The sequence below is a fragment of the Vulpes lagopus genome, chromosome 5, assembly GCF_018345385.1.
Source record: "Vulpes lagopus strain Blue_001 chromosome 5, ASM1834538v1, whole genome shotgun sequence".
NCBI classification, from domain to species: domain Eukaryota; kingdom Metazoa; phylum Chordata; class Mammalia; order Carnivora; family Canidae; genus Vulpes; species Vulpes lagopus.
The window spans coordinates 7905379-7917740 of record NC_054828.1 but is presented as its reverse complement, the minus strand read 5'-3'; the positions used below and the strand labels follow the sequence as shown (position 1 = coordinate 7917740).

Sequence of the window (12362 nt, the reverse complement as noted above, 5' to 3'; positions counted from 1 at the left end):
AATTTGCATTAGCTCATGTACTTATTTTAGAGTTTCTAAATGACCCTTTTTTGCCTTTGCTAGGAAACTAATTCATCTTCTGGTAAAAGCAGTAACTGAAGAGTATATTTAAGATTTCTAGACATACAATAAGTATTTTTTTTTTTTTTTTTTTTTACAATAAGTATTTAAGTTTTGATAATCTGGCATCATTTTTAGAAGCCCAAGATACTCTTCTCTCAAAGTGACATGTAGAAAATGATAGCCCAGAAGTTTACAGTGACTTGCATTTGGTAGCCATCCTAGATGTAGGCCAGGCAAATTCAAGGGCTCCACCAGCTTTAATACATCCTAAACATGCAATAAATACCATGTTATTTGACATTGTCACATCTTCTTGACTCAGTATGTTTGAAGGCTAAGAACTATTTATTTCTTAGAACTGTTTAAAAATCATCTTGACAGGTAAGAACCTTCTCAACCTAATGAATTAACCATATAGCCAGCATTATTATACATTCCCTTATTTATTCACTGGCTTATTATGAGGTTTCAAACAGTGAAATGAGTTAGGTACACAGTGGTGAGGAAGAACATAGACTGTTTAAATAAATACAGATAAACCTGTATTTCATGAGTCAGGGAAAACTGACTACCATAGGTTAGATAGTGCCATCTGAGCCAGCAGGTATCAAGTTATAGGTCAGGATTTTAGGTGGGCTAAGAAATTTCATCTACCTCAGGCCTTGAAGTAGTGATGTGGTGAACTCCTGATCGCCACTGGCCTTTAGCAGCCCCATTTATTAAGTGCAGTATGCTGGATACATGTTCTCATTGGGCCATGATGTCAGAAGAATTGAGAAGAGCAAAAGTGTTTCTGGCAGGGGAAGAGTAAGCATAGGAAGGGCAGCTGTTTTTTCAGTAGGTAGGAGAGCAAATGTTCAGAAACAAAGTCAGGACTAGAATTGAAACTGATTCAGTGCTGATGGTCCAAACCAGGACAATAAGGAAGGTATAGAGACAAGTGGGCAAACCTGAGATACTTGGGTATGATAGAACTTTCTGAAGTTCCTTAGAAATTTGAGCCAAATCTAAAGGCTACGGATATTAAATTGTGGTCTTATGTTAGAGGAAAAGCACTATGGTAGGTAGGAACAAATATTAATGGAACTGAATAGCCCTACATATATGTTGACCTTTAGCCTATACTAAATCTGGCATTTTGTAGAATGAGATCCCTGCCTTATCCCATATGCAAGTTGACTGTAGAAGAATCAGAAGTTTTAAATTTTAAACAAAAAATTTAAAGGAGTACACAAAATGCATTAAAGAAAATATAAAATGAAATGAGAAATGCCTTTAAATTAGATATTACCTCGGGCAGCCCTGGTGGCGCAGTGGTTTGGTGCCACCTGCAGCCTGGGGTGTGGTCCTGGAGACCCAGGATCGAGTCCCGCGTCGGGCTTCCTGCGTGGAGCCTGCTTCTCCCTCGGCCTGTGTCTCTGCCTCTCAGTCTCTCTCTCTCTCTCTCTCAATAAAATTTATAAATTTTTTAAAAAAAAATTAGATATTACCTCAAAGTTTTGAAGAAGAAAACGACAACAGAAGATTCCATAAACATAATTAATGAGCAAACCAAGGAAAATATTTTCAATATTAAAGGTGCTAATTTCCTTAGTATGTACCTTGGGGAAAAAGATGAAACATGGAAAGAAAAATGGGAAAAGAAAATGAAAGAAAAGTAAAATCAGCATGACCTTTTGGGGGTCTCTAAAGGTTAAAATGGCTATTAATGACTGTATAGTAACATGGCTGTGGAATACACTGTTGGTGAGAATTTATTTTATTTTATTTTTTTGTTTTTTTTGTTGGTGGTGGTGAGAATTTAAATGGTTTTTTCACTCCCTTGAATCCAGTTATGTTTCTAAAAATTTAATTTTAAGTACTATAGAATTGCACAGAAATATTCACAATAATATAATTTATACTATTGAAACATCAGGAACATCCTAAAAGTGCCCCCAGTATTGCATTGCTAAAGTAACCACACAGCTGTACACTAGAACATTTTAATTGAGGCTTCTCCAGAGCATTCCCTTTTTACCCAAGCAGTTGGAAGGTTGAACAGATTTAACCAACCATCTGGAACCCTCTACTTACTTAAAGGTGAAGGTCAAGGTGTGGCTGCTAGAGAAACCACTCTAAGGTGTTTCCACCTACCCTCTTGAACAAATACCACACCCTGAAGGAACTGCTCCCTGTTATATAGAGATAAATAACGATCATAAAGGATTCATCCTGTGGTCTTTGTGTGGATAATTAAAGCTCCAAGAGAAATTAATTATAGAAAAAGGAAACGTTTAAAAGAAAAAAATTACACAAAAGGGAAGGAAAGCAAAAAGACAGCAGAGAATCGAAAACAAACTGGAAGAATGGAGTTTAAAACCAGATTGGCAATTAAAAAAAACACACAAGAATTAAAACGGCTTTATTTAAAAAGGTACAGAACATGGGGGTGGCTGGTTCAGTCATTTGAGTATGCAACTCTTGATCTTCAGGGTCATGAGTTTAAGCCCCACATTGGGCTGTAGAGCTTACATGATGAAAAAAATTGGTAGAGAGAGGATAGATATATAGAAAAAAAGATTTGAGAGATTCAGTAAACCTAATATTAGGTACTCTTGCCCCATTTTACCAGTAAGGAACTGAGGCATACAGAGGTTGCCTAACTTGCCATGGTTATACTGTTAGTGAATGACAGAACCAAGAATCAAACCTGGGCATTCAGTCTGTTTAAAACATGAAGATATGTTAAATAGAATTGTAAAATAAAAGATAGTTTTCTTGAAAGAAAGGGCTTAATTGCCCAACCTAGCTCACCATTGTCTCAACATAAAAGTAGATAAGGAAACATCCAGAAAATAAAACCAAACCATATAGAAAAGGGTGGTTAATTTGACCACATTAAAAAACCCGAAGCGCACCATAGGAAGAAACTAGTTTATTTATTTATTTTTTATTTATTTATTTTTAAAATATTTTATTTATTTATTCATGAAAGACAGAGGCAGAGGGAGAAGCAGCCTCCATGCAGGGAGCCCAATGTGGGACTCGGTCCCCGGTTCTCCAGGATCCCGTCCTGAGCCAAAGGCAGGCACCAAACTGCTGAGCCACCCAGGGATCCCCAGAAACTAGTTTAATAAGATAAGCACTCACATAGTCATTGCAGGTTTTTTACAGTACCCAAGATATGTCCATCACTGGGTCAAGAAAATATGTGTGTGTGTGCGCGCGCGCACACACCCACACCCACAAATACTATTCAGTCATAATAAAAGGGTAATAAGTCTTGCCATTTGTGACCTGGATCGCCCTTGAGAGCACTGGGCTAAGTGAAATAAGTCAGAAAGACCTACCATATGATCTCCCTTTTATTTGGCATCTTTATGAAGAAAAATGAGCTCAGTGATACAGAGAACAGTTTGGTGGTTGTCAGTGGCAGGGTGGGGGTGGCAGTATGGATGAGGTGGGTGAAATGGATGAAGGAGATCAAAAGGTACAAACTTGCAATTATAATGAAGTTCTGAGGATGTGTAAGGTACAGCATGATTACTATAGATAATAATACTATAGTAGACGTTTGAAACTTGCTAAAAGAGGCGATCTTAAAAGTTCTCATCACAAGGAAAACAACTCTTGTTGCTCTATATGGTAATGGATGTGGAATATACTTACTATGGTGATCCTATTTTAATATGAATAAATATTGAATCACGTATACCTAAAACTAATACATTGTCACTTACATCTCAGTTTTTTAAAAGATAGACAAATGCAGTGGGAAATGTGGACAACACAGTTTTTATACTCATTTAATGTGATCTGTCAAATTTGTAGGAATTTATTTCTACCTCATTTTTATATTTGCATGGGAAAATGATTGTGGGTACAAGGAAAGATTATCGAAGACTTAAACATTCTAATTTTTTTATTTCTTTAAAGTTTTTTTTTTCCCCAAAGAGCATGCATTATATAATCAAAGGGTGGCTATGGTAGGTATCTGTATTGGCCTCGAAAGATGTTTATAATAAGTGTATATAAACAACATATATGTATAGTCTGAAAATGATGGACCTAATTGTTAGGTTGAATAAGAAGCTGACTCAGTTTTTTGCAAATATAAAAACTTCAAGAAAGTTGACAAGTATGTATGTTACCTGTGTAGTTTCCCAGAAATACTAACCTGTTAATACTGGTTTCTGATTGTCTGATATATGTACTTTGCATTGAGGTTATTTATTTAATGTGAATGAGAAGTATTTTAATGAATGGTTTTATACGTGTATGTATATGTATTTTTTTAAAAATCTCTAAATAATTACCAGCAGAATGTTCCTTCAAATGTTCATCAGATAATCCTTATGATAAGAGGATTTAAGATCTGTTTAAAGGGCCAACATGGGTTTTTGGACACATTTATACAATTTAGCCAACAAAAACCAACATGTGCATCATGGTTGTAAATGAAGGTGTTAGGTCTAGATGTAGGCCTAGACCTAGAATTAGGTTTTTGTTTTTTCATTTGGTTAGTCTCACATATTTGAAAAGATTTGCATTAGGATATGGATTTCTGGTTTCCTTTAAGAAGGGAAGTATCTAGCAGATTTGGCTCTCTCACCCACAAGGGTACCACAGTCTCTAGCTAGAGTATTGGCTGCTTATTATAAGAGTTGGGATTTCTTCACTTCATCCCCGTCACTCCCTGTTTCTGTTGCTTCCGATGCCTAGTCCTTCCCGCTCATTGATACTAACTGCCTTGTCCCTGCTGGCATTTAGCTTGCAACACCTATCCATATTACAGGAAAAACATTCTTTATGTATTAGGTGAAAATCTTTTACATAAAGCATATACAAATACACATGTGGAAGATTAAAACTATAGAGGTTTATCTGTCTTATAGTCTCTAATTTTTATGTAGTGAGCATAGGTTATACGTAATTTTGTAAGTCTTGCACAAGTGTGGGTGAGAGTGTATGAATAAATGTTCAGAATTCTCTCCAGTATTCCATTTGAGTGTGTTTTAGTTTTATATAAGCACAACATTAGTGGAAAATCCTAGTGGATTTAATTACTTGAATTACACCCAACCACTTAGTTGTATGATCATTTTTGTTGCTAGTATAGCACACTTGTAGTAGTGACAGAATTCGGAGTTGTCTGAAGATAGTAGGCTTCTCTTTAGAGCATGGTCTGCCACAAGGATACCTGAGCTTGAGTGCACAACACTTTGGGTCAGCAGGGGGTGTCCAGGCTAGAGTTAGGTCACTGCAAGCAATCCTATCTTTTCCCAGAGTGCTATAGAAGTATTTTGTCTGCACCGTAATATGAAAAAGGTTGGGAAGCACTGTGCTGGAGGATGTCCGGATAATCCAAGAAACCATTAGAACTTACATACTTTTGACCCTTGAACAGCCCAGGAATTAGGGGCCCTGACCTCAACACAGTTAAAAATCCACATAACAACTTTTGAGGTCCCCCACAATTTAATTATTAATAGCCTAAATTGTTGACCAGAAGCTTTATTGAAAACACAAACAACACATATTTTGCATGTTAAATGTGTTAAAAACTATTCTTAAAATAAGCCAGAGAAAAGAAAAACATTAAACTGAGAAAATCCTGAGAAATATACATCTACCAAAAAAAACCCATGAGTAAGTGGACTTGTGGAGTTCAAATCTTCAAGGGCCAGACTGTATATTTTGATACCATTTTAAAATTATTTCTACTTTTGTATTCAAGAGGTGCATGGTATATAGAGCAGTATAACATGGATTATTTAAGGTCACTGTTCACAGTGGGTTTGTGCACATAAAAACAAATAAGGGTACACAATCAGATTTGGTCACTGAACAAAATCTGGCTGTCTCCTCGAGGTGTTCTGCTGTATACTAACCAAAGCATACAGCTTAGTCAAACAGCACATTAAATGCTCTAGTAGCCTGTCTCTTTTTTTAATGTAAGATTTTACATTATTTTTACATTATTTTCCTGTCAACACTGAAAGAAAGCAAATATTTTATACTATAACTATATATATACTATATAACTAATTATATAATATATATATATTATATATACTATATAACTATAACTCTTTGGAGGCTTTTCTTATATTCCAGAACTAACATAACATTTTCTTCAGGTTCCTAAGTGTATACCTTTATTCTTTATAGATCTAGGCCAAATTTTTCAAGATGCTACTAAAAATATTTTAGTGTGTTTTTTTTCTTTTCTTTTTCTTTCTTTTTATTATTATTATTATTTTTTTTTTTAGTGGAAGGGCCACTGACTAAAAGATGATTTTCTAGGGGCTCCTGGGTGTCTCATTCAGTTGAGCATCTGCCTTCAGCTGTGGTGAAAATCCCAGGTCCTGGGATGGAGCCCCACATCAGGCTCTCTGCTTAGTGGGGAGTCTGCTTCTCCCTTTCTCTGACCTTTCTCCCTGCCCATTTGTGCTTTGTCTCTCTCAAAAATAAATGGATAAAATCTTTTTTTAAAAAAAAAGGGGGAAAAAGATTCAGGCTTCTGGATGGCCCAGTTAAGCATCTACCTTTGGCTCAGGTCATGATTCTGGGGTCTTAGGATCCAGTTCCTTATCAGGCTTCCTGCAAGCGGGGAGTCTGCTTCTCCCTCTAACCTTCCTCCCTGCTCATGATCTCTCTCTCTCTCTCTCCCCCCAATATATAAATAAAATCTTAAAAAAAAAAAAAAAAAAGACTTTGTAACCATTTCTCTGTTCTACTCTAGATGGCCCTCTTCCTGACCCATCTATGATCCGTGGCAGTGTGCCAAACCAGATGATGCCTCGGATAACTCCACAGCCTGGTAAGTTATGAAAGAAATCCATGTATTTAATTAACCATGGTTTTGTTGTTGTTGTTTTTATTTATTTTTATTTTTATTTTTTTTTAATTTTTTTTTAATTTTTATTTAGTTATGATAGTCACAGAGAGATAGAGAGAGAGGCAGAGACACAGGCAGAGGGAGAAGCAGGCTCCATGCACCGGGAGCCCGACGTGGGATTCGATCCCGGGTCTCCAGGATCGCGCCCTGGGCCAAAGGCAGGCGCCAAACCGCTGCGCCACCCAGGGATCCCTGTTGTTGTTGTTGTTAAAGTAAGCTCCATGCCCAATATGGGACCCTGAAATCAAGAGTGCCATGCTCTACCGACACCAGCCAGGTGCCCCAACCATGGCTTTTTAAAACAGTCTCTGGGGCGCCTGGGTGGCTTAGTGGTTGAGGATCTGCCTTTGGCTCAGGTCATGATCCCAGAGTCCTGGGATCAAGTCCCACATCAGGCTCCCTATGGGGAGCCTGCTTCTCCCTCTGCCTATGTCTCTGCCTCTCTCTGTGTCTCTAGTAAATAAATAAATAAAATCTTTAAAAAATAAATAAATAAAACAGTCTCTGGTGTACTACAAAATTATTCCTGCCACCTTGATTCCTGCCTCAGGCCAGCAGCATGTAACCCACGAGATCAGAACACGTTTTGGAGTTGGAGCCCAAGGAGAGAGGAAGGGAGAGAAGGAGGGGTATAGAGCACAGGTTGGCTGGCAGGTCAGGTAGAAAGCCATGAAATGATCAAGCATCCATTTAAAAACAGCTGGTCCAGGAACACCGGGGTGACTCAGGCGGTTAAGCATATGTCTTCAGCTCAGGTCATGATCCCAGGGTCCTGGAATCGAGCCCTGCCTGCCTCATACTCTCTGCTCAATGGGGAGCATACTTCTCCCTCTCCCTGCCATTCCCCTTGCTTGTGTTCTCTCTCTCTCTCTCTCTCTCTCTCTCTCTCTGTTAAATAAATAAAATCTTGAAAAAATTATAAAATAAGATAAAAATAATTTTTAAAAAATAACTGGCCAAGATCAATTTTATTCCAAGAACTTATGTTAATTAAGTGTCCTTGTAGCTGAGAATGAAACCAGTTCATTCACAGTTAAAAGCAGGTTCCTTGGAGATCCCTGGGTGGCTTAGCAGTTTGGTGCCTGCCTTCGGCCCAGGGCGTAATCTTGGGGTCCCAGGATTGAGTCCCGCATCAGGCTCCCTGCGTGGAGCCTGCTTCTCCCTCTGCCTGTGTCTCTGCCTCTCTCTCTCTGTCTCTCTCATGAATAAATAAAATCTTAAACACACACACACACACACAAAGGTTCCTTTATTTGTCCTGATAAAATGTTACAGAATCAGAATTCATTCTAGCTCTCCAATTCCATGAAGGTATTCAGACCTAATATTTTGTACTTCTAGGTTTGAATCAGTTTGGCCAGATGAGTATGCCTCAGCCCCCAATTGGACCCCGGCAAACCTCTCCTCTTCAGCACCATGGACAGTTAGCTCAGCCTGGAACTCTAAACCCAGTAAGTTTGACATCTTTGGGCATTTTGACCTTTACCTAACATTGAAAAATCCTTTTTGTTTCTACTTTGTCAACAACAAACAAACCTTACAGTCGTTTAAACAGCTAACTATAAGTGATTAAACTTTAAGGTTGATTTTTCTTCTGTAATTCTATTGTATTTGGCCCTTATTATACATGTGATAAATGATTATATATGTATTTTAGAGATGAGAATAGTTACATTTTTTAAAGTGGAGTAGGAGAAAACTAAAACCTTATGCCACAATTAGGTAGTAAATACTATAATCCCTAATTTTCATCTATCTCTATTACCTATAAATTGTTTTTAGAAATTTATCCTACAAAATAATCACTAAGGTACCAAAAGGCTGTAATTTGAAGAAAATTCATGTTAAGGATCTTGTGTATACTCTATTTTGAAAAAAGGACATATCCTGAATGTACAGTAGGGGGTTCATTATGGTTAAATTATGGTACATTTGTAAATTGGAATGCTCTATAAGCATTTCAGAACTTACATGGTGACATAAAAGCTGTTTACAGCTTTAAATGAAAAACCAAGTTTCTGAAGTATATGTGTTATAGAATCCAATGTAGTTAAGAACTCCATTTTGGGAGTTGTCTAGCATAGTGTCGTGGCAGCAGACTGCCATGTTTATAAGATAAATTATCTTTCTTAGATTATGAAATTTTTGGCCTTTGGTATTCTATAATTCCTTTCTCTGTTAAAGGCCTATAATTTTAGAAATGAAATATAATAATCATCAAGATAAAGTAGAATTCCACTAGAGAGTGCCCTCATGTCCCCTTCTACTCAGTGCCTATCCCCTTTAGACAACCAATACCTTGAGTTCTATCACCATGTTTTTCAACTTCATATAAGTGGAATCACTCAGATGTACTTTTGTGTTTAACCTTTTTGGCTTAGCATAATGATTTTGATGTTGATCTACTTTGTTGATTATGGCAGTAATTTGTTCTTTTATTACTAATATTCCATTTTGTGAGTGTGCCAGAATGTGTTTATTTTTTGTTATTGATGGACACGTTGATTGTTTCTAGTTTTGACTTTTGCTAATAAAAGCTACAGTAAACACTTTCTCACCCCTCTCCAAAAAGAAATGTAACAATCCTCAAATATTTGTGGACCATGAATGCTACCAAGTTCAGCCTCAACTTTTTTTAAGATTTTAATTGTACCAAGTATACAGTCTTACAGTTTGTGTTATTATAATATCATGAAATAAGCAGACCTCATAAAGGTGTAGTTCACTGTCACTTAACAGTGTGCAAAGAGCAGTTATCTCTGTACCTTGTCAGGTGCATTTGTGTATCAGGAGAATTGGTTTGTCTATAAGCTCCTGGAATTGCTTTAGAGTAGGTTTGAGTCAGGCGTAAATCCTGGCATCAGAGTCCAGGGGTTGAATGCTTTCTTCTTTTCCTACCCTGCTTTCCCCTCAGCAGAGCTAGAGCAGTTGGTGATTCTAACTGTAGTAGAATAACCATAATGAAGCAATTGGTGCTCTGTGTTATGTGTTTTTTTGTTTTGTTTTGTTTTTTCCTTTCCCTATGCAGCCGCAGCCTATGGGCTATGGGCCTCGCATGCAGCAGCCTTCCAGCCAGAGCCAATTCCTTCCCCAGACTCAGTTCTCAACACAGGGGATGAATGTAACGAATATGCCTTTGGCTCCGACTGGCGGCCAAGCACCAGTGTCTCAAGTAGGTCTCACAGATGGGTTTTGTTTCGTTTTGTTTACTTGTTTTTGTGATTTTTTAAATGTCTCTCGATACAGGTTTTTACAGGAAAAAGTGGCAGCAAATGATCGGTGAAAATAGATGATTTTTAAGTTTTAATAAGAGCAGTTATGGAAAGGATGCCTGGTTGAGTGTCTGCCTTTGGTTCAGGTCGTGATCCCAGGGTCTTGGGATTGAGTCCCACATTGGGCTCACTGCAGAGAGCCTGCTTCTCCCTCTGCCTATATCTCTGCCTCTCCTGGTGTGTCTCTCATGAATGAATAAATAAAATCTTTTTAAAAAAGGTAAAAAGAGCAGTTACGGACATAATGGTACTCTGAACATGAAGAGATTGTTTTGTGACATAGCAGTGCTGCTAATTGTTACAAACTAGGAAAGAGATTAAATTGATAGTTGTAACCATTTTTTTATAGTATTGAATGCTTCCTAAAATGAAATCTTAAGAGCTATAGTGCAGAAGAACAAACTGTGGCTCAAGAGAGCAGAGCCAGGCAGCAAATACTGTGTACTCCACTGTCCTGTGCCCCTGCAGTGGCTGAAGCCATTCTGGTGAACTTTTTTTCTGAAGCTATGCCCCCAATAACAGGATATTTGACACATTTTGAAAAGGAAGCATATTGCATATAGTCTGGCTGTGTAAATATTTCTTTTGTGTTCTGAATTGCCATCTTATTCTGTTTCTCATTACACAGGCACAAATGTCCAGTTCTTCCTGCCCCGTGAACTCTCCTATAATGCCACCAGGGTCTCAAGGGAGCCACATTCACTGTCCCCCTCTTCCTCAATCAGCTCTACATCAGAATTCACCCTCCCCGGTACCTAGTCGCACCCCCACGCCTCACCACACTCCCCCAAGCATAGGGGCTCAGCAGCCACCAGCAACAGCAATTCCAGCCCCTGTTCCTACACCTCCAGCCATGCCACCTGGGCCACAGACCCAAGCTTTACATCCACCTCCAAGGCAGACACCCACACCACCACCAACGCAGCTTCCTCCTCAAGTTCAGCCTTCACTTCCTCCTGCTCCTTCAGCTGACCAGCCACAGCAGCAGCCTCTCTCACAGCAGAGTACAGCAGCGTCTGTTCCCACCCCGACGGCGCCGCTGCTGCCCCCGCAGCCTGCAACTCCAGTAAGCACAGACTTACTTGGGTTTGGGGGAATCTTTTCAAATTGTACTGTAATGTTAGATTATTTATATGCCAGTTCTGTTCTATATTGTGTTGTCTCCCCAGTTAAACTAGAATCTCTTTGTAGTTAGGGACTTTCCTTTCCTTCCTATTCTTTCTTCCCATTATAGTACCTAGCATAGAGGGAGCTCAAAGATTCTGTTTAGGTCTGATACTGACCATCGTATCTTTTGAATTGTGTTCTGAGACTTGAAGGCATATAAGCAGGGTTGACAAGGGGGAAGAATCCATAGTATGTTTAGTATACCACATAAATTTTCCATTTATGTATAATTTCTTTCAAACTGAGCTGTGGAATACTTGAGAGTGAATGAACAAAACTATAGGTTTATGAATGTCTGTGGTCCTAAGGTTGAAAATCATGATCTAAGATGAGAAAAGTATGGGCCTGGAATAGTCAGTAGCTTCCTTGTGAGAGGCTCATTATGTACATAGGAGAAATCCAAGTTCACATCTAATAGTTGCATCCTTACTAATAGAATTCTCTATGTCAAGGCTCAGGACTTTTTATTTGCTCACTTATATTTTATTTCTCTGTCATGTTGGTGAACAGAGAAATCCCTTGAGTCAATAGCTGCTTCATAAAACATCATAAGTTAGCAACTGGTTCATCCCAGCCTCTGATATGCAAGAAATAGCAGAATGCAGAAAGGAAACTTTTGTTTAGGGTAGTTCCTAAAAATACTAACTACTCATGAGGTTTCTTATCGGATGACTTAGGAAAAAGAGATTGCTAGTTATCCCATTAGAATGCCATGATTCAAAACAGTTACTCAGTGTGGGAGTTCATTATATGCTCTCTACTTTTTCTATACAATTTGCAGCTTTTCCCATCAGAAACTTAAAGAGTCAATCATTATTTTCTTTGTTTCTCCTTTGAGGCAGTCATCTCTAAGACCCCACCCCTCACACATTGCACACAGCTAGTGCAGAAACTGGCTGTCTTTCCTGTGTATAGTCAGCCAGCCAGTGGTTGCAAGTCCTCAAGCTCCTGTGCTGAAGCACAGTTTACTTCAAGGA

The 12362-nt window shown here is 38.4% G+C and overlaps 1 protein-coding gene across 3 annotated transcripts in view; it reads left to right on the top strand.

The window, feature by feature from the left end:
• Positions 1-12362, top strand: part of EP300 (E1A binding protein p300) — an 83211-nt gene that overhangs the window by 46787 nt on the left and 24062 nt on the right. For 2 of the 3 annotated variants that reach the window (XM_041754598.1, XM_041754596.1), the window contains exons 11-14: positions 6791-6868; positions 8288-8397; positions 9954-10118; positions 10847-11284. In XM_041754598.1, coding sequence (XP_041610532.1) covers positions 6791-6868; positions 8288-8397; positions 9954-10118; positions 10847-11284 — 791 coding nt within the window. The remainder of the gene's footprint in view (positions 1-6790; positions 6869-8287; positions 8398-9953; positions 10119-10846; positions 11285-12362) is intronic. The other variant, XM_041754597.1, reaches the window with a different exon arrangement.